The 26,810-nt window shown below is 36.5% G+C and overlaps 4 protein-coding genes across 6 annotated transcripts; 3 read left to right on the top strand and 1 right to left on the bottom strand.

Annotated features, from left to right (window-relative positions):
* Nucleotides 1-2,209: 2,209 nt before the first annotated feature.
* LOC107222376 (protein CWC15 homolog) lies at nt 2,210-3,383 on the bottom strand. The gene is made up of 3 exons (XM_015661718.2): nt 3,030-3,383; nt 2,608-2,911; nt 2,210-2,522 (listed from the first exon to the last, which is right to left on the bottom strand). The coding sequence occupies exons 1-3, from the start codon at nt 3,158-3,160 to the stop codon at nt 2,280-2,282; spliced, it is 678 nt and encodes a 225-aa protein (XP_015517204.1). The 5' UTR covers nt 3,161-3,383; the 3' UTR covers nt 2,210-2,279.
* A 4,734-nt stretch (nt 3,384-8,117) lies between these two features.
* LOC107222381 (uncharacterized protein C05D11.1) lies at nt 8,118-14,485 on the top strand. 3 transcript variants are annotated; one of them, XM_046733080.1, is made up of 14 exons: nt 8,118-8,148; nt 9,397-9,638; nt 10,005-10,173; nt 10,287-10,450; nt 10,600-11,124; nt 11,214-11,468; nt 11,570-11,743; nt 11,834-12,070; nt 12,165-12,345; nt 12,525-12,777; nt 13,270-13,456; nt 13,580-13,723; nt 13,800-14,110; nt 14,187-14,485. In XM_046733080.1, exons 1-14 carry the CDS (start codon nt 8,133-8,135, stop codon nt 14,245-14,247), a joined length of 2,919 nt encoding a protein of 972 aa, XP_046589036.1. In that variant the 5' UTR covers nt 8,118-8,132; the 3' UTR covers nt 14,248-14,485. The 3 variants fall into 3 exon arrangements, with proteins under 3 accessions (XP_046589036.1, XP_015517216.2, XP_046589037.1); XM_015661730.2 differs by lacking the exon at nt 8,118-8,148 and adding an exon at nt 8,292-8,512; XM_046733081.1 differs by lacking the exon at nt 8,118-8,148 and adding an exon at nt 8,637-8,655.
* A 150-nt stretch (nt 14,486-14,635) lies between these two features.
* Nucleotides 14,636-17,013, top strand: LOC107222374. Its single transcript, XM_015661716.2, has 4 exons — nt 14,636-15,114; nt 15,420-15,640; nt 16,183-16,246; nt 16,455-17,013. Exons 1-4 carry the CDS (start codon nt 15,049-15,051, stop codon nt 16,614-16,616), a joined length of 513 nt encoding a protein of 170 aa, XP_015517202.2. The 5' UTR covers nt 14,636-15,048; the 3' UTR covers nt 16,617-17,013.
* A 16-nt stretch (nt 17,014-17,029) lies between these two features.
* On the top strand, nt 17,030-18,557 carry LOC107222373 (Sjoegren syndrome nuclear autoantigen 1 homolog). Its single transcript, XM_015661715.2, has 3 exons — nt 17,030-17,285; nt 17,375-17,574; nt 18,379-18,557. Exons 1-3 carry the CDS (start codon nt 17,231-17,233, stop codon nt 18,475-18,477), a joined length of 354 nt encoding a protein of 117 aa, XP_015517201.1. The 5' UTR covers nt 17,030-17,230; the 3' UTR covers nt 18,478-18,557.
* The last annotated feature ends 8,253 nt before the right edge of the window (nt 18,558-26,810 follow it).

The following is a 26,810-nucleotide window of genomic DNA, read 5'->3' as shown; positions in this document are numbered from 1 at the left end:
TACGGGATATGCCGGGGTTCGATCAAAAATTCAAGACATCGTGCAGAATGGCACAAAAACGGCGGTTATAATTGAAGCCATCAAATGGCACTGATCAGTTATAAAGCTGACAACTTCTTCGAATTCCATCTCGTAACTTGTTTATACCAGAAGTACAGTAGCGTATGCCGTAATAGCGGAAATGTAGTGAAATATAATATTCTTTTCATGAAGAACGCATACAAATGCAATTTTTCAAATATTTGATGCTGAATTGGGACAATATATAGATAATTGATGTTTATTCAGTCTCTTATGAATCATCGTGTAAAAATTGATATGTATTTTTTACCAGAACGGTAGATCTAAAGAAGGCTGCTACCACCGATCGTTGAATGAAGAACATTTTTACTGACGGGGACAACTAATTAGACTGATGTAGCCAAAGTGTGTGTATGTGAAAAAAGCGGACTCGATAAAATACATAAGTAACGTTTCATTATTAATTATGAAATGATTTATTGAGTCATCATTTAAATCGTTGGAAAACTTGCTATGGGGTCTAAAACCGTGATTGCTTTGGATTACTGAACCGTTCTAATGATCGCCGGAAGCGGCAAATTGAATGTAAATCGCGAAAATATTGATTTGAACGATATTACGAGAAACGCGGGCTGTACTAGCTGTCGTCGGTGTTCAAACACCGTGATAACATTGTAAAAAACAATAATTGTACGGCCCTGTCGAGTCGACACCGACGTGGATGCTAGGTAATACGGGATGAGAAGATTCTCCTGCCGAAGAGGAGGCTCGCGGAGGAGAGAGAGAAAGAGCGAGAGGAGAGGGGCAGGAGGATGAGAACGGAGAAAAGAGAGGCGCGGAGAGGCAGGTAGGGAGGCACGAGGTAAAGCAGGGAGCACCGTCTGTTCACGTGTAAGAAATAACTAATAAGATAAACAAGTATGTACGTATATACATACGTACCTACGCACTTATACACGTAAGTATGCACGAGAGCTGGAGAAAAGCCCGCGGGCAAATTCCCGACTACGAGTATTACATACGTATGGAATTCCATGTCGCGTATATGCATGCGTGTATTCGGCATATTTGAACGAACGTTTCGTACATATGCGAGAAATCGACGTAACTGCTCTGCAAGGTGCTGCACGTTCGCCTTGCCTTGGGGTGATCGTTATTAAATCTTGATTAACGATACTCGGAGTCACCGATTTTCCTCAGCGGCAGCGCGCCTGCTTGCGCGCAAAAACGGTGCCGCAAAGTCTGCGCCAACCAACAATTCCCAACTCGCATGTCTCTTGTAATAAATTTCTCGCTCTTCGAACGGCCGCACCAGACTGCTTGCCTCTGCCGCAGCCCGACAACGGCGACGATGCACGTATAGTACGTACGTACACGTAACACCATACCAATGGTCATAACTCGGACCGGTTATACTTGACCCATGCGTTTGCTGGACCAACTCCTACCGAAATCAAGTCTTGACTCTCGTTCACGGCGATCTAGGCCCTCCTTTACCGCATTCTTATCTCCGTGATTAATATTGGTTTTCTTATTGTAGCTGATGGGAAGCAAAGAATTCTTGTCCCATACCTCTTACTCGTATGTCTTCGTTGTCTTCCATTAGAGATATCCTATCATCGTTCGAACAAATTCCAGGAAATATAACATTCGGCGTAGATAAAAATCAGTGAAACATTTCAACATTTTCCATAATTTCCGCGCTTTTCTTTTATTCATCTAGTTACATTGCATAAACTTCTTTACATACTATAAAAGAAAATGGTAAATAAATGGGCTGGTCACAATGCCAGATGACAAAAATTTCGGAATAGTTTCACAAAAAATCCAAGATATTTTTTTACTAAAAACAAGAAGAAACTTAAATTATTCGATTAGAACACTGTTTATCGTTTTCACTTTTTGTAAGTAGAAAATGTGTTTGGGTCAAGAAATATTTTCATACAAACACAACTTGGTTTACCTATATGTATAGTTTAATGAAAATAGTTTTTTTTTGCAATCGCAAACATTGTACAAGTTATACAATGAATCAACTTTAACACACTCCAGCTTCTTAATTTATAGTTGGAGAAGAACAAAGAATATGGCGATAGTTAACGAAAGTTTATACCACTTACGCTAGTTTTATTCAAAATGAAATTGATTCGAATTATCGGATTGTAATTTGTCAAGTGCATATGATAACTGTAGTCTAGTTTGTTTATTACACAATACGAGATTGTCATCAATTCAAATTCTTCAGCTAGACACAACGTTCATTTCACATACTTTTCCATAAACTTTCGATGGAATTCACTTCTTAACGAGTCATTTATGAACACATCCCGCTTTTTCTCAGGTTCTGAGCGTGCACAATTCTTGAAAACCACATCATCGTCCCACCTCCTTCTCACTTTCATGTCTGTACGGCCAGGCTGAGCTGAATAATTGAGAAGTGGGTTACCGGAAAGGATGTTTTCCATGCGTATCCGCTCCTCCTCTTGTCTCTTTTCTATTTCCTGGTAAAAAAAAAAATGACAATTTATAAATCAACAAATCAGTGATCGCAGGGAGAGAGAATTTATCTCTATCCAGGTGCGTTACTTTTTTGGCTTGATCGGCGGCACGTTCTTTCTTTATGCGCTGAAGTTCAGCAAGTAATGCGACTGTGTCATCCTCATCGCTGTCAGAATCGGAATCGTCTTCGTCCAATGGATCGTCGGCATCCAAACTAGCTGCTGGTACTTGATCGATTTTCTGTCTTTTTGCTGCGACAGCTGAACCATCACGATTTGCAGGTTCAATCATGCGACGGTTCGACGCCTTCTCTTTTTCCCGCTCACGTTCATCCAACTCTTTGCGGAAATCACGGCTTCTCAACTCATCTGTTGTTCCCTGTCCGTACTCTCTGGGAAGACAATTTTTAGGTTATGTGAACTTTCTGGTTATGACGCGATATATTGAAAAAGCACACGAGGACAGAGATAAGACACGCGAAAATGGTATCTCTGCACTTGTACTGTTACCTGTATTTCAATTTCGTGTGAGACGGCAGATCTCTGCTCGAGTATTGTTTAGAAATTGCGCTCAAATCCTTCTCTCCGCGTCCCTGACCTCCGCGCGCTGGCTCGAACGTCGGCCTCGCAGCTGTAGTCATTTTGAAACCAGAGTATAACGAGCCTGCGAATCCCTCGGGACGATGATAAAAACTACCTTAAAACACTACTCAGATTCTAGTTTACACTTGGCTATTTTTTCGCATACGCTATTGACGTATGTACTTGCTGTGACGGGAGCAGTAAATTTTGGTTTGGATTTTGTGCCATGAACTATGGAAAACGACTAATGTAACACAGAGGCGGCAGTCAACAACCACCGTCTCCGCTACCTGCACTCGTGTGAAGTTGGCGCTGGTCAATTTGTCAGATATTACCATGGAGCATATACTACTGGAGATAGCTTCGCGTGTACAGAAAGTGTGGCGAAGGAGTGAGATAGAGCAGTTATGCCGTGTACAGCCTGTCTCTCTCGCTCTGCAACCTGGTAGGCCGATACGTGTCCTCTTGACCGAAATTCGAATTTTAAATTTATTTCTAGGTGACTGGTTGGACGGATCCCGAAAAATTTTTTATATCCGAACTCAGTAAATGGCGCATGTTCAGAAAATATGAACATTTATTTTGAGTCACGGACGCAAAATCGCTTGCTTTTATAAAAATTTCGTCCTCGCTATCGGACAGTTCGTCGTATTTCCTTCAGAAATCATGCAAAAAATTTCTCAGAACATCACGGGGCTGGATTTTGGAGGGGGGTGGCCACCTTATCGTGGTCACCGAAAATACTTAGTAGTAGTCTTTTTCTTACTCCCTTTACAGTAAGTTTAATTGTGAATTTATCATACCTATGTTGACCGTGTCTTCAACTACTTGGTTTTACAAGTATCTCTGGTGTGTATGTGCATGTATATACGCAAACATATCTATAAGATATGTGATCAATGAACCAATGAATCGATAAAGAATATATCCCATGGTGAAATCATTGATAATGCATTTATTTAATTTTTATCGATAGACGGAAAAGGAAAGTGTTTTTGTTCATCCGGTGGACACAGATCGTATCTCGATTGTTTCTTCGTAAAATAAATGAATAAACAATCTTGTTCAGTAACGTTCACTGACAACTTACAGTGGTAACGTTCCGATACACGGATATACACCTCACCTATGCATTCACACGTTTATCTCGTCCGTACGGGAATGTGAATATAAACCATATGACACCGTTGTGACTGCTTGTAAACAAATGTCGTGACAAGGCAAGCAAAGGTGAAAAAATCAAACAATTTGGATGTCACGTATCAAGTTGAGCGTACGCTATTGGCTAAAAGTTCTCGATTCAAACATTAAAATCCCGTGCCCGTTCAACACGAAACCGCAGCCAGTTGAGTACGAGTGATCAAGAGAAGCGGTGTTGGGTGTACTACGTGCCTTATAACTGTGATTTTAGGTGATTTCTAAGTGTTATAACTTTACCGGACTGTGGCTCGAATTACCCGGAACAATAGAGATGTCTAAACATGACAAAAACAACTTTACTCCCAATGTGATCTACGATGAAAATATGTACGGGAAGGAGCTACATAAAGGGTCGTTTCTTTGGGAAGGTGAGTCTCGATGAATATTAATCAACGTTTCTCTCTGCTCTCATATCTCTTGCATCCTTTGCAAGACGAAAAATAATTTAATCATCGATCGCCGACTTCGAAGGCGAAGTAAAAAATGGGTAGATCCTAAAGCCATTTTAAGTTATTGGGGATCAGTGGATTGAAGACGAATTGATCAACCCAGGTTTCGAACAACCACTCTTGGCTGTTATTTGACATAATATTGACAGAAATTCTCATTAATTCTTTCGAACATTATTGCGGGATAACCGATTTATCGTCATTTTTTTTCTAAACTGATCATTCTTTCGTATTACACGTCAATCTCAATCTTGTGTTCATGCTTTCTTTATTCCATACAGCTAATTACACTATGTTTTGTACGTACCGTCAATAGTCCTGATTCGGCGTTCAGCAATGTCAAATTTTCGAACGCAGTTGAGAGGTCATATATCACCATAAAGTTTGTTGTTGATTTTCTGATGTGCCCAGAATATGCGCTCTAAGAAATTGATGTTATTGCCGGCGGATTAAGCCCCGCAAAAGGTGACTTATCATACAGCTCTCAGTCCAGCGCCGCGCTTTTACACGGATGTGTGTGCGTGTGTGTGTGTGTGTGTGTGTGAAGACGGCATTCACATAAATTTTGTTTTTTTTTCGGAAAATCAAAAAATGTGGTATCTATAATAAACTTGAGAATGGTTCTCTTTGCGCATGTGTCATGGCTTCGCTGTCACGAGCGTAACAGAAATTGGTGTGAAAATGAAAATGCTAAATGTTTGTATACGCGTAATTATTTTTTTTTCGATTTTGAAACAAATCAAGTCTTCAAATGTTAAGACTCATTTCGATGAACCAATATTGCGACAAATATTCTTCTACTAATCTAATATTACCGAAAAATATTACTCGCTAATAAAATAACGGCCTTATAGGGGGGATAAACAGGGTAGAAATGCATTTTACGAATATCTGAGTGATATTTTATGGATAACTAGGTACGTATACGAAAATGCATGTATTACCTAATATTTCACAAAAATATTAGATTTTTCGTTTAAATAACTAATTAATTGAGTAAAATAAAACATTGCTTGTAATATACTGCTTTATAAAAACGAGCCTTCTGAAATTGATTTTATAAAATCGTTGTTCAATTTACATCACTTTGAAAAACTTTCACGAAATCAATAAGAACCTTGAATATTCGAAATTTGTTACCGGATTACGGAATTGCAATAATTTTTACTGTAAATTAGCGATGCTTAGTAATCTCACAAAGGCTAATTAAACAGTATCAAAGATTGAGGCGCACTCGAGGCGAGTTAGTACACAACGCATGTAATTAAACCGTGGTTTTCAGGAAAAACAAGCATCGGAGAAACTTTGGATCTTGATGTCCAGCGGTATCAGAATTCAAAATTCCCGTGTATGCACGGTTATTTTTTTCAAAACTCCCGTATAGTATAATGATTTCTACGGCGTTAGTGTGTTATGATGATATGATCAACATTCGACGGTGTGTAGAACTGATGAATCCAGGTAGAGTCAAAAATATAGAAAAATCAGAAAATAAAATATTCACAATATCGAATTTTTCAAATACGCGAAAATGTATTTCATAGAATTTCAAAATGTAGGAAGCCGAAGTACAGAAAAGTCAAAACGAAAAGTAAAGTATAGAAAATCAGAATACAGAACCATCAGAATACGGATGTATTCTTATTCGTTGTGATAACTTTACAGTACAGCTCTCTATACTCTAACCTTCCTACATTTTGACTTTGCTTTGTGTCAACTTTCTATGTATTTTGAAAATTCTAAAACTGCAGTGATATTCCGAAGAAATATTCATTTTTAACACTTCGTTTTTCACCGAGTGAATATGGAAACGGCAATTTCATTGCGAATTTCCGGCTGCTTTGGGAAATTCTCGTATTTTCAAGAGCCCTTCAAAATTCTCGTATAATTCCCGGTTTGCCAGGAATTTCAGGCTGCCGTATACTCTGATTTTGTGCGGCACTCCAAATTACATAACTTCAGAAATTCTGGCGAAATCTGGACATTCCTAACAAGTTGACATCTGGAGCATTGAATGTATAACATACGCTCTTCTTCTGGAAATACCACCTTTCGAAACATCAAGCCTCAGGGAAACATATGCCAGGATAAAGCAAGCGCAATACTGAACTGGAGCTTTTATGAGCAAAATTGTACAGAATGTGCTATGATAATAATATGAAACACATCCTTGACGGCTTGGCTTGCAAAATTTTGATGTTTGTGTCGTAACATGCCAACATGTTTTAAAGGCTTCCCACTAAACGGCTCGGTGTTAACAAACTGATCAAAGATGCATTCTTCACATTTGGTTTGAAAAATTTATTTTCCGAGGTTAAAATCTATAAGTTAGAAGTATAAACGACTGTTTCGTATAGAGTTGATCAATTTCTTAAGTATGATTGATACCGTGCAATTCAAGTGTGCAAATATCCGTGTATAATATTAATATACAATGTGTTTGTGTTCATTAATCAATGCTTTTATTGCGGTCTCCCGTTATTAAACACACATTGTAGATTAATGTGTACGATACTAGATGTGTTCTTTTTTTTCCAATACCTTAGATGAGATGACAAATCCAGATGCACAACCGTTAGTTTGGATCAGTAAATGGGTGGACTACTGATGAAGGAGTTGGTATGATGTACACCTACAGAATATAGCTAATGATGGTTGCGAATCATAAGAAATATTCTGTCGTCGTAAATCATACCAAATGTCAGTCAAGAAGGTGAAGCTGTTGAACTATTTCCAACGATACCTGAATGAACAGCAAATGAAAGCTGGCGGATCGGTGGCTGTTAAGTAAAGCGATCGCGTATAGTCAACGAATATCCACCTATATGTTGCCTTTTTCTTTCCTGTAGGATGGCTTAAAGAGGACTTTACGATACGCAGGTAACTGGACGTTGTCTTTAAATTATGAGGTATTAGATGCGCGTTTTTTATATTTACATAGAACAATTTTAAAGCTCACAAGACAATTAAATCATACATATTAATTTGTAGTTAATGATGAACGGAACAATATTATGTCTTGTCTAAATATAAAATTCATTACCTTTTCATACTTCATTACAACATAAAGCTGTTATAACTTTAAACATATAAAATATACATCACTTTTTAATAATTCAATCTGTAAGCCATATCAATAATTAAAACTTATTATTAACATGAAGGTGAAGGAAGACAGGCGAGGACAGGCAGGAAAAGCAATACAAGCGGGGAGGTATACTTGTATACGGCTAGGATTTCATGGGCAGCAAAAAGCATCAGCAGCAGCAGGAATTCATTGAAAATTTTGATGCTTGAAGTTCATTTATCCAAAGAGCAGAGCGACAAACGCAAGATATTTAATTAATGAGCAGCGCTGCTGTTGCGTCAAATCATTAGACAGATGTTACTAAGATCTAGTAAGTTACTAGACTGCTTTAAGCCTTCCGTGTGTCCCCCGCCAAGTCACCGATTAGAGTGAGAGATCGGTCTCCTGCTGTTCCCTTTTCTTTCTAATCAGGGCTTCAGTTCGGTGCACGGACCGCGCAACATATCTCTTATATAAGTCTATGGTTTATTGAAGCCAAAGCATAAGACCACATAAGAACGACATGGCTCCCGTTGACAGTTCCCCGGCTAGTAACATGGCTGGTTTTGAGTTAATATGTTCATTGAAATCGAACGATTTAATACCCGTGCATAAATATAAATCGTCAAACACTGGACTCACCATTGTTATAGCGGAGGTGGACGGCCCCGTCGTCAACGGATACTTTTGTCTCGGTAAATACGCGTCATCAAACAACCTAACCCTACTTATGTTCAGCCATTATGGCCATCATTTGCTCCTCCGTTCGCCAATCAACGTTGGTGGACATAACAATTAATTAACCGAGCTGTGGGCCAGAATTAAAAATGCACGGAATGTACGGTTTGGTCGAAAATTTGTTGAATCAAAAACATGATAGAACAAACTTCCAAAAAGTCTAACTGAAGCTTATTAACATGTATTCAACTGTAAAAGTCCCTCTGATAGTGAAAGTACTGTTAAAGTATTAAATTTGAACCGTGAAAGACCTGATCACGCACATCAAGGGAATCACTTTATTTTACTCTTCTTTTATTGAAAAATTCGTATAGTTTTATGATTCTTAAAAAAAGAAAATAGCCTAACTTATTTACCAATAAATCTGATGATAATAGTTTGAGACTGATATTATTACAAGTTAGAGATAATGAACTATTGATTTGGCATGAGAATACATTATTGTCATCCAAATTTTACTTGAACTATTTCTGAGGAATTCATTCGTAAATGAAATGAGTTATTCTTCATTGGAATCCGACAAATAAGACGAATTATTTTCGCAAAGCTATTTTTCAATTTAATTTCTCCAATGTTAATAATGGTGATTATAACGTGTTCTCAGTTGACATTCTGTATTTTAAAGCCTTTTCTAATATCACAGGACCTTTTCTCTGATAAGCTTCAGTTACACCTTTCAAACATTTATTTTCTCAAATTTTTGTTCAAATACTTGTTTTACCCACCTATACGTCTCATATACCTCAAACATTGCGTCACATCCCTGAAAAGATAACACGATCATCTGCTTCAATTTATTCAGAATCCATGTTCTATCAACTTGCACTACCCTTTTTTGCAGCCACTGAGGCCTACGACGATGACGGTCTCCCTCACACCTTGGAGCACCTGATTTTTTTAGGGAGTGAAAAATATCCTTACAAAGGTGTTCTAGACTTGTTAGCTAACAGATGTTTAGCATCAGGTACAAACGCATGGACGGATACTGACCATACTTGTTACACCATGACGACAGCTGGGAGCGAAGGATTTCTCTCACTGATGCCCATATTTCTTGAGCACATTCTGTATCCGACATTAACGGTAAAACTTAACAGTAGTTTCAATCAGCATCACAAATATCACAACATATACTAACATTAAGTAAGCTATCCTACAATCGTGTGCAGAGTATTGGTTTCATTCTTATTGAATGCAACAATATTCCACCATATTCATATTCCGTATCGTTGAATTTCATACCAAAGCGTACAGGGAACCTAAAAATTTATAGTATTAATTGTATTGAGTGAATTCAACCTTGGCGTCATAATCAGTTTGATCTCAAGAATAACTCAGCGATATATAGTAGTCTACTGATAGAGTTTGATGGAAACTCGAGAGTTCCAATCATATGCTCTATTAATTAATATAATGACGTCCAAAATTTTTGTCATAAATCATCATCAGGATTCTGGATTTATAACTGAAGTTCATCATGTAACTGGAGAAGGGGAAGACGCGGGTGTAGTCTATTGCGAAATGCAGGGAGGAGAAAATAGTGGAGAATCTTTGGTCCACAATGCTTTAACAAGAGCTATCTACCCGGGACGTTGTGGATATAAATCAGAAACTGGAGGTATTCAGTTATGCACTTGAAATCATCTGAAACTAGATTTAGAATTTATTCCAGATGCTTGCTTGTTGCTAACACAAAACGTTTTCTTCACTAATTATGATCAATTTAACCAGGTATGATGAAAAACTTGCGAGAAAGTACAAACAATGATAAAGTAAGAAAGTATCATAAGGAGTTTTACAGGCCGGAAAATTTGACCGTTATTATAACTGGGCAAGTGAAACATGCCGACGTTTTTAAAGCTGTGCAACCACTTGAACAAAAGATAATATCAAAGGTGACTGGATTCTCTTTAATATCTAAGCATGAAACAGAAATTGATACCTAACCTTATCATTTAAGTCAAATGGAAAGTTGACAATTGACTTCTACATAAATTCAGACTGTACATATATGTGGTTATATCGCTTCTCTTTGATAATTTAGGGAGACAGAGGGCCATATGTAAGGCCTTGGCAAAGCCCAGTCCCGCCCTTAACAGAGAGTATTGATTTGGATATACATTATCCTTGCGACGACGAGGATAACGGACTGATAAACATAGGTTGGCGTGGTCCGTCAGCAGTTACAGAACTGTACCAATTAACAGGGTGTTCGATACTGCTTAAATATTTGACAGACAACTCAGTCAGTCCTTTACAGCGAGAGTTTGTTGAAATAAATGATCCTTATGCGAGTAAAGTCGCATATTCTCTTGCCGAAAATTCAGAAGCCATGTTGTACTTGATATTTGAAAATGTACCAAAGGCGAAGATACCGTTGGTAAAGGATCACCTAGTTAAAACGCTGAAAGATATAGCCGATGGAGAAAATGGTATTGATATGAAAAGATTGAACACAGTCATTCAAAGACACATATTAGAAACTTTGAGTAACTTGGAAAACAGTCCACATGATTCGGTAGCATTCATGGTAATTGGCGATATTCTTTACGGCCAGACTAAAGAAGATGTGAGTAAAATAATTTAATATTTTCATAATCAGTTGCCACTGCTGAGAAGATATTTTTTTATATGATACTTATGTTTTAAACACACTAGCTGGACCACAGATTAAACCAAGTAGAGGATTTGAAGAAGCTTGGTAAGGAACCAGCTTCATATTGGCATAATATTTTAAAGAAATACTTTATCGATGGACCTATGGTAGTTGTGAGAGGATTTCCTAGCCAGGAGAGGCAACGGGAGATAGGTAAAAGCGAACGGCAAAGAGTAGAGAAGCAAGTAGAAGCACTGGGAGCAGAGGGTCTTAAGAAAAAAGCACAAGAACTACAGGAAGCAATGATTTTGAATGAGGTTTGAGAATCTGTGAACAGATTTTTGGCTATCATAAGTACTCCCAATGCATTTTCTGGTTTTAATCTGGTCATTGAAAATTGTTTATTTTACTATCATAGAGACCAATTCCTGATGAGATGTTAACATGTGTCCCAATACCCAGCACAGATTCTATAAACTTTCACCATATTAAGAGTTTCACATCGGATATAGCTGAGCAGCATCCCAAATTGAATTTGAACAATTTGCCATTGTTCACGTATTTAGATCATGTCAATACAAACTTTGTCTATGTAAGTAAACGTTGATATAGAAGCCTTTTTCTGAACACGTCCACATTAGCCATGTAGGATGTAATAAATAATTCACTTTGTTCGCTCAAGATGTCCGTTATTATGGACTCAGCTGGTATACCACAGGAGTTGAGGCCCTATCTTCCGCTTCTTCTCGAAGCAATATTGGAAAGCCCTGTCAAAAGAGGTGACACGTTGATACCGTATGAACAAGTTGTTGCCGAACTTGAAGCGGACACTGTAGCAACTAGCATTGGAATAGGATTCGATGGAACATCTAGGTTTTCATGCGGAGCTTACAGTCACAGTGTGAACTTCATGTTACAAGTATGAGATTCGTGTTGTCAAAATTCGGAATAATGATAACGGGATATTAGTTATAGAAATAGATTCATTGTTGTTTGGTATTTATGTAATCTAGCTTGAGCCGACTAAATATGAGAAAGGAATACAGTGGATCAGGGAACTTCTTTACGAGACTGAACTCACTCCTGAGAGACTGAGAATCATTGCTGCTAAAATAGTCAACGAAGTTGCTCAGGTTAAAAGAAAGGGAAATAAAGTCGTGGGTGATCTTATGAAAGGTCTTATATACAGTAAGGGTAAGTAGATGGGTGTTTCAACTTCCTTACAGTGACTACTATCAATAGTATCAAGAAGTTATTCGTTTACTAACGAAATAAATGAATTAATTGTCGTAATGGTTGGACCTGAAATATAATAAAAGATTATGATTATGTCTTTAGATGCATATAATTTATAAAATTTTATTTTATTACAGACAGCAATCACTTTTCATCTAGCATGTTGCGGCAGCATAAATTTTTGACTGAAATAATTGAACGTTTGAACAATAGTGCGACCCAAGATGAAGTATTGAAAGAGATTGAATCTGTTAGGAAAATGTTAACAACGTCTGAGAACATGGTCTTTCATATGGCGGTAAATGTTGATAAGTTGGCTGGTCAAATTTCCAACGTTTACCAACCTTGGGAAGTACTATTACCTCAAGGAAACAACCCTAACAAATCGAAGTGAGTAAAGTACAACAGAACCTCGATTATCCGGACTTTGTTTACCGATCAACGGATTATGTTATCCAAATTAAAGTTTAATATTTTGGAATGAATAAATAGTAAACACGCTGTTAGAAGAAAAGATATCAGAGAAGGTCTATTCACAGTCTTGCGTTAAAATTAATGATATATAACTTGACTTCACACATAAAGGCAGTTAAAATGAAACATATCGTCTCTTAAAGTAACATATCATGTGTGTTAAAAAAACATAAAAATATGTGCATTATGTTATTAATATTTTTTATCATGCAGGACCGTTTTATCTACCATTACTGTTTCATTATCCATATTAGCCAATGCGAATTAGGCCCAGTCTCAATTGATTCAAATAATCAAGGTTCTATTGTATGAATTTATCAGACTTCCCAGCGTAAAAACTTGAGCAATCAACGTTTAGATTGTTTTCCGGTATGGTAAACTCCATCTTTTTTTAAAAATGTTTTACAGATTACATGTTACACAGGATTGGGCGCTGATGATTCCGCCAGCTGATGAACCAGCTAACAGCTGTGTTACAGGTCTCGGGTGTATTGAGTCCGCATTTTTCTGTCAATGTAGTCCTTGTATAAAAGATTTCCTCAGTCCTGATTTAGTGCCGTTACTTGTATTTCTACAATATCTAACACAACTCGAGGTAATAAGTTCAGCAGACTTAAAACTGGCTTATATTTTACAAAGAATGTACAGCCTTATGGAGAACGGGGGATATTTTGATATGAAAAGATAAAAACTTGTTCGATTTAATTTATATGAACAGGGTCCAATGTGGAGACAGATCAGAGGTCAGGGCTTATCTTACGGATACAGTGTTCTCCCTCACCTAAATGAGGGCTTTTTGTACTTGACGTTTTACAGAGCAACGAACATCCTGGCTGCTTACAAGGAGGCTAAAACCATAATGGTAAAAAACTTCTGAATATGCATAAATGTACATCTGCTGGGCGCAATTTTTACTTCATTTTATATTTTTGAATCAGGAAAGTCATTTCGAGGGTGGGAAATGGGAACAGGCTCTGTTCGAATCAGCTAAGTCCTCTTTGATATTCGAAGTAATTGAGAGACATAAAAGTGTCGGTGATGTGGTAGCTCAGTCACTTTTTTCTTACCTAAAAAATGTTCCTCACGACTATGACAGACGCATGGTTCAACACATATCGGCAGTAACTATTGAGGATATAAATCGTGTCGGACCTAAATATGTAAAACAATTATTCGACCCCAAGGAATGCAAAACAACTATAGTTTGTCATCCCTCAAAGGCGACCGAAGTCGCTGAGGGTTTTGGAGAGTGAGTAGAACCGTAATATATGCGCACAAAATGAAATTGATTTTTTATCATATCTTCTGTATATGTTTCGTTTCAGGCTAGGCCATAATTTGAAAGTATACAATTCGTTGGAAGAAAGTTATCTAAATGTTTGGTAAATCGTTAATCATGTTTAAAAATGTATTATCGTTCCGCTTTGCGATGGCAACTAAAAGGATGAGTGACTGAAAAAAGAAGAGTTTTAATATACATTGCTACTATTAAAAAGGAAGCATACCGTCGTTGCAAAAAAAAAATTTACAAAATAACTACACTGTACGCGTTGATGATTGACTATGGACATTTGCTTTGATGTAATATTTTTTATATTCACTAAACTTTCTATTCATTGTTTTACTTTTCTTTTCATTTATCGTATTTATGCATTATTATTATTATTATTATTACTGGGAAATTGAAGATTGAAAAAAGAAAAAATAATCTATAAAAATGATCGCACTGCATTTTAAACTATTACATTACGACAGATAACAATAATGTATGAATATTGTGTCCTTAAATGAATTGCTCTTTACACATTTGCATTAATTATGTGACTCGGCTATCTTTTAATCTGTGTACACGTGCATAAATGTTAAATATATTTAAATATTAAGTATAAAGTTCAATAATAAATCAATTGGCACACCATTTTCGGGTTACTTTCAAGCAAAGAAACGGAAAACCTAATGATCGTCACAAAAAATTTCGCCAGTTTTTCTATGGAATATGATTCGACGAGATTACGAATGGAAAAAAAGTATTTAAACCAGTATTTTCACGTTATCTTGTCAGCAATCTCTTCTGGATTACGAATACCGGATATACTAGTCGAATGTAAGTGCCTAACCTCGCAACACAGCTTCGTAGTCATAAACATACTACGAAGCTAGACGCAGAAATATTTCATAGATAGTGAAATGGCAACTAACGAACAGCGTCTCGAATTCGAATTCATGGAGAAGAAATCAAATCTGATGAGCATGGTACGTCAAATAAGCCTCAACTCCTTTTTTAATATGACACAATGTTACAGATATTTTCCAAGCTATTGAAAAGCTATAAATGTATCGACGGATACTTTATCATCGGAATTTTGCAGACACATTAAGACTGAGAAATAAAAAAAAAGAAAAAAACAACGTCAAAATTTGGATTAGTCTAATAATTACAGACTAATTGCTGATACCGTTCCATTTTAAAGAAGTTTAGTCGTCAATTGAATGAGCAGCAAATGATATACCAAATATACGATAAGCAATTATAATCAATTCTTTTATTTGATTCGCAGGCATACGAATTGTCGGTAATTGGAAACACCCAGGTTTTAGTTTTTGTGCATCACGATGGGGGGAAGTCGGCTTGTTTTTGCACGATAGATTTCCAACCTGTTGTTACCAGTGACTCTGGAAAGCAATTAATTCAATCATGCCTCGATAATAACAAATTTACGTTATTGGAAAATGAGGGCTATACGGTTGTAAATAATATTTCAAACGGAACTAACTCGTCGTAAGTTTTCGATTCGATCGTCGGCTCAATACTGCATAATGTAACAATGTTCATTAACCCTTTTCACTTTTGGTGACGGTTACGCACATTACAAAATTCTGAGTTAAAATTAACCGTCAATTGCAATAACGATAAGACTTAATTGAGATATCTAATGTAAAGGTATTGAATTTATAATACACGTGGATTTCAATCCAAAACTAAAAGTGAAAGGCATCGTAAAGAATATGTTAATGCCGTGATATTTATAGTCATTATATGGATATATTACATACAGGATATCTCAGGGCTATTATTCTTCGCAAAAATTTGCGACCGATACGTTTTTTACTTTTGATAGGGAATGTGTCGTTTGCGAATTATAGCCGTTTGAAATACAGCCGCTGATGGCTCGCAAACGACAAATGTCCAATGACAAATAACAAACGTGCAAATTTTCACGAGGAATATATTATAGTGGCCTATGGAGGTGTAGATCTGAGTCACCCTATATTGTAGCGACTTATTTTCCCGATTTGATCATTACATCGAAATTGTTATAGAACACCAAATAGAGAAGAAGCTAATCCAGAATTTACGGAAAGGAAATCCCAATTACTGAGCGAGGTACGGAAAAAATTTCTGCAAAATTCTTGTCTCACTTACTCGGGAAAAGCGTAATAATAGCTAATGATAGAAGTTTGAAGATTATAAAATTATTTATTCATTTAAACGGCCAATTACGCATTCCTATATTTATTCCTATTCCTTGTAAATTCGCAGGATACGACAAATAATATAAAACAACCTTTTTTATGGTAAATATGAATTGTAGGTTGAGGAGGTATCGGCTATCTGTAACACGCATGGTTTGGCACTCATAATGAATTACGATACCGGAGAATTGACGAGTTTTTTTACCAAAAGTTTTGAACCCGTAGTCGCAAGTGAAGCTGGAAAAAAATTACTCAAACTGTGTATAAAGGAAAAGAATTAGGAGTCAACGTGATTCGAAAAAAAAAATTTCAAGAAAAAGAAGAAGACCGTCAAACAGACGAGATTTGTGAAAAGTATATTAAAAAAATAATATATCATGTTTGGAGATTATTTCTAAGCACGTCTTGACGTCCTATACATGTATACGCGCAAAAATATATAATTACGAGATGCGCGATACATTTGATTAAGTGAAGACTGTAAATTAGAATATTCGAAAATACGATGTAAACTGAAACGTGAAAGGTTCCCGACCGAAGCTTCGCGATGTATAATTTCGTATACTATTTATCCACAGTGTACAATACCGTCTAATAAATCGAGCTGAATAAGTATACGTGTATAAAAAAGAAAACAAAAGATGAAAAAAAATACATATATCCGGTTCCTGAAAAGTTTTACATTTGTCAAAAATCTGTCATAAGCTTGGTTTCGTTAACCGCGACTGCTGCAGAGGTTGCAATTTTTTCGGCATAAATCCCCAATTAATCAAATTTCCATGCATACGCCGTCACATTGAACACTATATCATCTGAATATCCGCGGACTTCATTATCAAGAACAAATATCACAAGTAAACAAATAAATAAGAAACCTCGCAAAAATCATCGGCACATGGCGACGCAGCACTGCGCAGCGATGCAATCGTACAATTCGGAGCTGATGAAATGTTCGTTAATTTTGATTATCGTACGTAGTTTGGAAGAAAAGAAACACGTTAAATCCACGCAATAAAAATCACTTCTAAATTACTCGAAGGTGTGGAGGAATTGAAGGTGACTCGGAACAATATTCAATCACAAATCGAGGCTGAAGAAGAGGAAAAAAATAATCTGCAAAAGGAAGTTGAGAGAATGACCTATCGCATAGGACAGCTGAACGAGAGTTTGACAAAAAAGGCTGCCGCGAGGACTGACTACGATAGAACAATTCAGGAAACCGAATCTGCGTATACCAAGGTGCGAATTGCACAAATTTTACATTACTATAAGTGAGCTTTGTAACTCGGAAAGGGTACAACGAACGAATATTTTCGAGTTTTCATTTCCTCCATCGTTGCCCATCCATCTGTCAGCCAGGCCGATACAATCGCGTGTAGTTATAATCCTTGCGTCTACGTTTTCTTCGGGGCTAGGACGAGTTTTACTTCCTGCGAGATGAAAGTTTGAGTCTCAAAACCTGTTTGATGTAGAAGGCTCACCTTGTATTGTAAGTAGGTGAGTATGTGCTGCGGTAATTAATGCTGCAAGTTGTCGTTCTCTCAAATTGGTAAAACAACGCATTTTTACGGAGAGTACCTTGGCGCTCTATGCCTTCCCTACATAGAAATTTTTTCCTCGTTGAAACGACCTGTCGAAAGAATTTATTTTCGACGGCAATTCATTAATCGTATATTTTCACACGTCGTTAGTGTATAAATTAATTCATTTCTTTTTTCTAACAAACGTTCTCTAAGTAAATAGAAATTTCGAAAAGTTGTGAAACTTCAACAATTGCAATCCGAAGCCTTCGGATCTTGAAGCGATTTCGTACCTATCATACAACAGTTTACATATTTCACTTGATCTTTCGTCCTGGAAAAAAAATGATTCGATACATTCTGTATACATATCGTTACAAAAAAAAATAAAACATTATTTTTTTTGGATAAACTTCTGAGCGTAGTCTCAGAAATTTAATTAGGTCCAGTGTATAATTTTTCCGAAAGTGAACGATCGCACTGCATAGTAAAGTATTGAATTTCATTATAAACTGTATTCCAGATTTTAGAGAGCTCTCAGCTTCTGTTGAACATGGTCAAGAGAGAAGCCACTTGCCTTGATCAAACGCTCCACGCAGTTCAGGAAAGAGCGGGCTCATAGAGAATGTATACCGTTATAACACAAAGGAATAATCACGAGCTTAAATAAAACGGCGAAGATTTCGAGAGATTGAAAAACATGATAAAAGTGAGACATCGATCATCGTATGTTATTCGCGTGTAACGAATGTGCTGCAGAATTGTTAAGTGACGTAAAAAAAAACATGCAACTCACGTTTTACAAAAATTACATACATCACGTGAATCAAAACAAGATGCAAAACAAGCGTAAAATATGAACGATCCTGCGAAAAATATTAACACGAGTAGACGAAAGGAGAAAATAAAATAGAAAATTGTTTACGTCTGTGGAAATAATGCGAGTGATAAATATTTTATCAAAACAAAAGTGAAATCTGTATGATGTACACACGAAAGTTATGACTAATCTATTTGCGCGTCGTACATACTTGCTTATACTTTTTCTGAGATCGTGATTTTGTCTCGGTTCGTTCGTCGCTCTGTCTCCATATTCAGCGTGCAGCCTACTTATTGCAGACGGCAATACAGTTATAGCCAGGCGTGAGATAATCGTACGAGCACAAAGGTTTGAGGAGGTCTTAAATTAGGTGTGCAGATGCGACGAAGCATCGATCTGCTAAGCCGGCGACATTAATAATTCCCGAAATTTGTCCCTAGATGACTAAACAACTCGTTGATTAATTATACAACGGATTATCCACGAAAAATTGAAATATTCTATCCGGTATCTGCATTCGTATACGTCTTCACCTGTTCGCAGTGATATCTACTACATCATGCATAGATGCAGTGTTAATTGAAGTTACGACAGTCGGATGGTGTACGTGAATAAATTGCGCTTGCTGCGTGAAAAAAACAAGCGGTATAATAAACGAGCAGACGTTAATTATCACACTTATTTAAAAAAAACCGAGTCCAACTCCGCACTTTGTACTCGCTTAGTCAAGACGCTAAATTCGGTTGAGGATTAATCTTAAGGATTGATTACGAGGGTCTTGTAAGGTAATTGCAGGTGCGATAGTTTGAACGAACGTTGGAGTTTTTAATTTTCAATTTTAATTTTTTATCCACACAACTCGGACCATAATTTCTCAACATTTCGGAACAATCGTAAAACAAGGATCAACGCCTTCTTTCCACAAATAGTACTATAGCAGTGTGGTGTATTTATATAGAAACGTTATTTTTATAAATGAAAATGACGGAACGATACATTGCTTCATTTATTACTCATACACATGCGGATGAGGAAATAAGTGTGACTGTATAAATTAATTGCGTACAATTTGCAGAATGACCGTGAACCGAAGATACATATATATATACATAAATTATTTTTTGTACGTGAGTGTCTAACTCGACACGTGAGAAGCGTTACTGTTGTAATTATTTATATCTGTAGACGTCGTAAAACTAATAAGCGTGAAAAGCGTCGAAATAGTCACGGGATTACCGCAAGTAGATAAAAATTCTGTCTATGATAGTTTGTTGGTACGGTGATGAGGAATTGCACAGTGTTGGAGAACCACAGAGAATCAGTCTTTACTCTTGGGTCATTCAACTGTCGCAGGTGTAATCATGAATGTCCTCGATATTCATCGTGCAAAGCCGCTACACTCACCTGCGTCTTGTTCTAGTTCTGCACTTTGAAAGCTTGAACATCGCCTGCAGCCGTGCAGCGTACTTCTGTTACACCTTGTCAGTTGAATCTCGAGCAACGCTGACAAAATAAAATTTGCTGACAAATTTTACGTCGAAATTATAAGATTCGACGTGATAATGAGAAACTTGGCCGAAACAAATTCGGTCCACTTTCTACAACCTTTATTTTATTTTTGCCTCTCTCCGCCTGTCAATCGCTGCTTTTAAGTAGAACGGAAGATGAATGAATACGAAGGGCAACGGGATTTTATTGTAACACGCCCTTTTTACTTTCGCCCAATTTTCATTTCGTTTTTCTTTTTCTTATTTCATTTGGGTCATGTAAAACAGTCTCCAACGCGCGCTATATACCTGTAATATACAAAGTGCATTCCTAACGACTGCATGGCCCGTCGTCTTCTAAAATTTAATGCGTATGCGGTCGTTAGGAATTCACTCTGTACACATCATGTGGTTGAAAAAACTTGTTTGAAAGTACTTATCGCAAACTATAGCGTACCTGCGACTCAATATACATCGTATAATTTAGAATTTTTTAATCGCCGTATAATATCGTAAACAAATTTTTTATACCGTTTAATACAGCAAGATCTTGTCATGCTGGGATTTCCTGTTCTCAGTTCAAGCTCATCGAATGTCCGTATAATAAATACTGCTATGTATAAAACGACTGGCACGGTTCAATAAATTATCATACTTTTCACGCAACGTTTTCATTCCGAAAAATTTCAAGTCATTGTGTTAATAAATGATTATACAAATCGGTTCGAGATCAATACAATCTTAAATTATGTAACTAAACCGTAATGCTGTATCATCGGCATTCGTGTGTTTCACGTATACGTTTAATGTTATTAAACGTAAATTACGTAGAAAATTTTTTATATCCTTGCGTTAATTGCTCTTGGGGGTTTCACGGAGTTCAACGTATGACTTTCAGGATTTTTTTTCTCCGATCCAAGACTTCCGTTCGTCGTATTAAAATTAATTGTTTATACGGTCTGTAAAGCTAATCGTAAGCCGCGAACTCGCCAATCGAAAACTGCTGATGCAATTCCCGCTCAATTGATTCGTGTGTAAATCATTTATTCTTCTCTATCGTTTTAAAATATGCCTTGGAAAAATTATCTTCTAATACCGATGAATACCCGGTTCACTCGCCGCAAGCCTGCAGAGCTACCTTTCACATCTTGTAACACATTCTTTGCGTACAATTAAGACGAGGGGATAGACCGTTAATGTTATTACCGTACTGACTACCAAGGCGCTTGCTTGTTTTCCAATTTTTTTTTTTTTCTCTTCTTTATCTTCTACTTTTACCATTCTTTCATTTTTCTCTCATACTTATCGGTCAGTGGGTCGCGTGAATTGTTAATGCACCGCCTATATACATACTCACTGCAATATGTGATCAGTAATGAACGGTATTATAGCGTGTTTCATATATTGCATGCGCGCATTTGTCACAGACTTATAGCGGAAAGGTTGACCTGGCTAAATAGAAACGGTCAGAAATTCGGTACAGACGCATGAGACGAAAATTAAATTCACATCACAAGAAAGTACGAAAGAAAAGGAACGAACGTATAACTTGAAAATTTACGAACACTCGATTCTTTCTCTATGTACAACACGTACGTCAAGATGTAAAATATGCAACGACTGAATTCGTTATATTTTGAGGAAAAATATGTTTAAAAGCAATGAAAACTGCTGCGGGGAATTTATTACATGGACATACGTGCCTGCAGGTGCATTTTGAATACGGCATGACTGCATCAGATTGCAGCTGCTGCGGTTGTAGATATTTTCTTTCGGTGATTAAGCAACCAATTAAATCGTGACAATGGGGGTACGTGCCTGGCGTACGTGTGAATTTCACATATACATACGTATATCCTTGGTCCATTTTTAAGGCAACCTTAATCCCACGTATGGTCTGGCAAAGTCGCGTTATAACAGCTTATTTGTACAGGTATGCGAACACGCAATTGACGGACTTGAAGACGTAGCTGCCATGCAGGGTACAACCGAAGAGGAGAATTATCCATTGCTATCCCACTTTTAAGGAGATTCAAAATTACCACAACACGATTATCATTCTACCGACGGTTTCCGAAATTGCACAACCGCCATGCCTCCGTAAATAAACGTAATGACGACGAACAATGAAGAGAGGAAAGCGATGCTAATAACTAAATCTAATGCGGTTAATCTGCGGTAAGCGTGTAACAAGCTGAAAGACTCGATTTGAATGGTAAAGTGGATCGGGTTTCTTTTGCAACTACGTGCGCGTTAAAGGAAGAACTTCTGCACGCTGGTAACAGCTTGTATTATGTAATAATCGTCAATATTGTTCGCTGCTCAATTATTTGCACTATTTTGTTATAAAACGGTGAAAATCTTATCGCATTATAGGAACAAATTTTTTACACATACTCATTGCACGTTATCTATCGCGTATCCTTTCCCTTTCGCATAACAGTGTTTATAATGAATCAGAAGAAAAGTAGCCCACTTTTTCATCGATATTTGTTAGCGATCACGGTCGACCGTTTCGGTCTACTTAAGATCACTGTTTAGATCAATGTGCGTTGATTTCTTGCAATTTACAGTTACATACTTGGCAATTGTGATGAATAATTTTGTAAATAATCGTACGGGATAATTTGATCATACGTAGAAAAGTAAATGCTGCTGAATTAACTGCAGAAAAACAGGATTGGGATACAGTAATATGACGCAAAACTTATTCGGAGAATAAAAAAGCGAGTTCCATGCTCTGTAGATTTCCTTCGTTGTAAACGGATCGGGAATACCGTGTGGTTTGTTCGAAACGCAAATAAAAACTTTCGTATTTTTGTGTTCCTGGATTTGCAGCCAAAAAAAAAAGAACGATGTACGTGCACGGAAAACAATTTCGCACAGGTATGCAAACTGGCGAATAAATATTCAAATCGCCATTTTTAAGGTCACGTATAACGATATCGTAATCAAGTTTGAGGAAAAGTAAAATGTTCTCTCAGGTTGATCTTCATTGACGGTAGTTTCAATATTTTTAAACCTGAATAATATCTTAATCATTCAAGATATCTATAATGAATAAATATCATCAGCTCTGTCATTTATCGGAAGACCCGTTAAAAGCATTAATTAAATTCTTTATTCCCATCTGAATTTTACAACGTTTCAGTAGCGTTCACTGCAAGCCTTTGCCTTCGTTACTGGCTTCGTGACCATGCATTTATTTACAACGTTTATAAAGGTGAATATCATTACTGGGATTCGCCATTATAAAATCTGGTTGAATCTACTCATATTTATACCCACGCGGAGGTTCATAATGAATGTTAGTTCGTTAGTGATCAGGTATATTAATAAATCGTACATATTTAATTATGTATGTGAATAGGATGTAAGTTACGTATAGTTTATATAAGTACAAAAAAGAAAATCCGTAAGAACATACAAGTTTAAACTATTTTTGTCCGCGTATTTTGTTTTAGATTATTTATACATATGTATAGTAGTCGCAGAGAATGACTAGTCATTCGCACACAAGGTGATGCGAACGAATCGTTTTTATAGGCGAGGATTAGGCGACAAAATAAAAAATTTTACAAAAACGTTTCGATAATCAATACTAGAGAGGAAGGAAGGGAGAAACAGAGAGAGAGAGAGAGAGAGAGAGAGAGAGATAGGAAAGAAAATAATTATTATAATTATGATGATGATGATGATTCTTGCGTGCATGAAGGAGAGAATTTTATAATCATATACAATTTGACAACTCGTCGTTAGGTTGGGAAAATCGTTATAGTTTCTAATCTTTTACAATAAATCGTACGCGTATATTATCTCAAAGATACACGCTGTTCGCAGTATACGACAGAATTTTTTTTTTTTTTCACTCTTTTTACAAGTCTTCTTGTTTGCATATAATGGCATTTCGATTTGAATTTCCAGTAAGAGAATGTAGTAAAACAGGTGATAATGAGACACCTATATTGCGAATTAATTATACGACGCTTGCAGATCGGTATATTCAAAGAACGTCGTGCGAAGAAATTCGCACACAAGTATAATTATATCGTGCACGCAATGCCGGCGGATAAACCGGCAATTATGTTTTTCACCCGTCTACGAATAATGAGCATTTAGGTTTATACGTACATAAGTATATCCTTTTTATAATATATGCATAGATACTTCGCTGGGCGCGTTAACTAGGCGACAGTGACGTTCGGCATCGCTGATGACTTTTATCGTGACATTAAAACATGGCTCTACGGATTGCGAAAGGAAAAAACTATATAAACGCTCTCAACGTGTCAAGGCAGACCTAATGCTAAATACCAAGTTATACACGTACTTCCACTCAGTCTTCTTCTTCTCTCTCCCTCTCTCCCTCTCTCCGATTAATGATTTTCGAAATATTTCGAATACGAGTTAAACGAAAATTTGTCACAACTCGTTTTCAGCAATGCGATGCTGGTCAATCCAAGACGTTAAATTATTGCCCACCTAACAATGAGGGGAAAGAGTAAAGAATATATTTCATCCATGACAAGATCTAATTTCATTGACGATTTTTGTAGTAACTTTAAAAATACTAAGCAGCTAAAATTAGATATTCAAATGATAGCTGCTGATATTACAACGCTCCATCGAAAATGCGCCGTGATTTTATTACCCACAGTCGAAACTAATATCGCGGCAGGGTCTGGCTGATATTATACCGGATGTATTTGCAAGCCCTCGATTAATTTATATTAAAATGCTGCAGCTGCACTGTGTTCAAACGCAATGGCCACTCACACGGATTCAAATTTAATCTGGAAAATATGTATATATAATAAGGAAAAATGAATGAGTTAAGGTATTGAAACGAAGTCTATATTTTTTGTAAAAACATCCGCTGACGTGACGTTAAAGATACAGTTACGAAATCAGATTAAATTTAATTTCAGATCGACTCATTTTTTATTACCATATAATACTCGGCTTCCTTGAAACCAAATTTTTGTTCATTTTGCACATCAAGTTTTTCGCCAAAATATATCTGTCCTCGTTAAGTTATCCTTACGTGATTGTTAGGAAATTAAATAAAAGTAAATAATTACAGCTATTAAAAACCAGCGTTTTGTGTGTAATTACATACGTTCTAACGACCACGAGTATAAGGATTTAGTGCAGATTGTACAACCAGGATATACTCAGCTATGTAATTCAATAACTTACAAAAAAAAAAAATCATTTAAAAAAATTGTATTCGCGGTAAAGGTTGTCTAACATTAGATTTCAGGTAGTTAAATTTGACTAATGACTTATACCTGAAAGGCAAAATTGTCGGAGCTGTGTCGGCAGGCATACGAATTTATATACGTTGAATAAAATATCGGATTTATTATAGATACATTCACGGCGCCGGATTACGCGTGTAATGTAATCATAACATAACAGATGAGCTTATTTTTATCGGTATCGCACCAACGATACTATTTTTTAAAACCGATATACAATCGTAATGTAATGCTTTGTAATTTGGGAATCCATCATCAAGATGTCATGCAGTAATACCTTTGCCAAGGGTAATGAATCAACGGAATGTGAAAATATTCATGCACACGGATTCGCTTTCTTAGACACATTAAACTGAGCAGATCTATTGACTTACCTACTTACGAAACAGTATTTTTTTGTTTCCAAGGGTAAATCGAAATGAAATATAAGTGATATTGCCGCAGTGTGTGTGCGATGTTGTGATAAATCTTAACATATCGTTCTGTGTATTTGAACATCAATACACAAGTTCAAAGTTGATGACAAGATTTAAATAATAATCAACGAATTCATTTTCTGCATAATCACGATGTAACTTATAATTGCGGGTTAACTCTGCACCGAAATAACATTTTTTTCAACCGTTCAAAAAACTTCATGTTTGGTTAACCGCATGTCTTATTCATTTTATATAATTACCAATTTGTTTGAGTCGTGTATTCAGTGATTTCCCTTTTACAGAAGGCAAAGGTCAACTGTGCAATCAACTTAAAGTAGATACAAAATATCTAAATTGGTTAACCTTCCAGCTAACTTCTTTTCGGTCCGAAACAAAATGCGAGTCCAATTATATACGAATTACGTGACAATGAGTGGCGATGCAGCAGACGTGGGAAAACCGGATGCATTGTTACATGATTCGTATAGAATTGAAGTCGCATTTTGTTTCGGACCGAAAACAAGTTACGGAATTTATGCATTTTTCCAGGATGCTCATTTTTCAACTATTTTTTTTCAAGGTGCTACTCGAAAAATTTGTGAAAAATTTTGTGGAAAAAAAAAATTACCTTAAAACCTGGAGGAGGTAGGAAAATATTTAGAGGTCGTAACCAATTATTGAAATAGTTTTCATCTATTTTTATGTGTACGGACTCATTATATATATTAGTTTATGTTTTTCTTACCGTAGTCCAATTAATCATTATTCATAAAAATCAGTAGTGAAAACGAAATAGAGACATTAAGGTAATGCGATACTCCTCTTTCGGATAAATGACGAGAAGAGCCAACTACGGAATTGTTAGACTCATTTTGCCGTTGATTGCTGAATTATTAATCCGACCACGGTACGAAAAAAAATAATACATGTACAAGTCCGTAAGGTATAAACATAAAAACTGATAAATA

The sequence above is a fragment of the Neodiprion lecontei genome, chromosome 2, assembly GCF_021901455.1.
Source record: "Neodiprion lecontei isolate iyNeoLeco1 chromosome 2, iyNeoLeco1.1, whole genome shotgun sequence".
NCBI lineage: Eukaryota > Metazoa > Arthropoda > Insecta > Hymenoptera > Diprionidae > Neodiprion > Neodiprion lecontei.
This window is presented reverse-complemented; position numbering and strand designations above follow the sequence as displayed.

Coding starts and splice junctions, on each gene's coding strand:
- LOC107222374 (XM_015661716.2), top strand. CDS start 15,049: ATGGCAACTAACGAACAGCGTCTCGAATTCGAATTCATGGAGAAGAAA. Junction 15,115..15,419: donor AATCAAATCTGATGAGCATG/GTACGTCAAATA, acceptor TTTGATTCGCAG/GCATACGAATTGTCGGTAAT. Junction 15,641..16,182: donor TCAAACGGAACTAACTCGTC/GTAAGTTTTCGA, acceptor AAATTGTTATAG/AACACCAAATAGAGAAGAAG.
- LOC107222373 (XM_015661715.2), top strand. CDS start 17,231: ATGGCGACGCAGCACTGCGCAGCGATGCAATCGTACAATTCGGAGCTG. Junction 17,286..17,374: donor CAATTCGGAGCTGATGAAAT/GTTCGTTAATTT, acceptor AATTACTCGAAG/GTGTGGAGGAATTGAAGGTG. Junction 17,575..18,378: donor CCGAATCTGCGTATACCAAG/GTGCGAATTGCA, acceptor ACTGTATTCCAG/ATTTTAGAGAGCTCTCAGCT.
- LOC107222381 (XM_015661730.2), top strand. CDS start 8,341: ATGGCTCCCGTTGACAGTTCCCCGGCTAGTAACATGGCTGGTTTTGAG. Junction 8,513..9,396: donor CAACGGATACTTTTGTCTCG/GTAAATACGCGT, acceptor CCTTTTTTGCAG/CCACTGAGGCCTACGACGAT. Junction 13,724..13,799: donor AGGAGGCTAAAACCATAATG/GTAAAAAACTTC, acceptor TTTTTGAATCAG/GAAAGTCATTTCGAGGGTGG.
- LOC107222376 (XM_015661718.2), bottom strand. CDS start 3,160: ATGACTACAGCTGCGAGGCCGACGTTCGAGCCAGCGCGCGGAGGTCAG. Junction 2,912..3,029: donor CACACGAAATTGAAATACAG/GTAACAGTACAA, acceptor TTGTCTTCCCAG/AGAGTACGGACAGGGAACAA. Junction 2,523..2,607: donor CCGCCGATCAAGCCAAAAAA/GTAACGCACCTG, acceptor TTTTTTTACCAG/GAAATAGAAAAGAGACAAGA.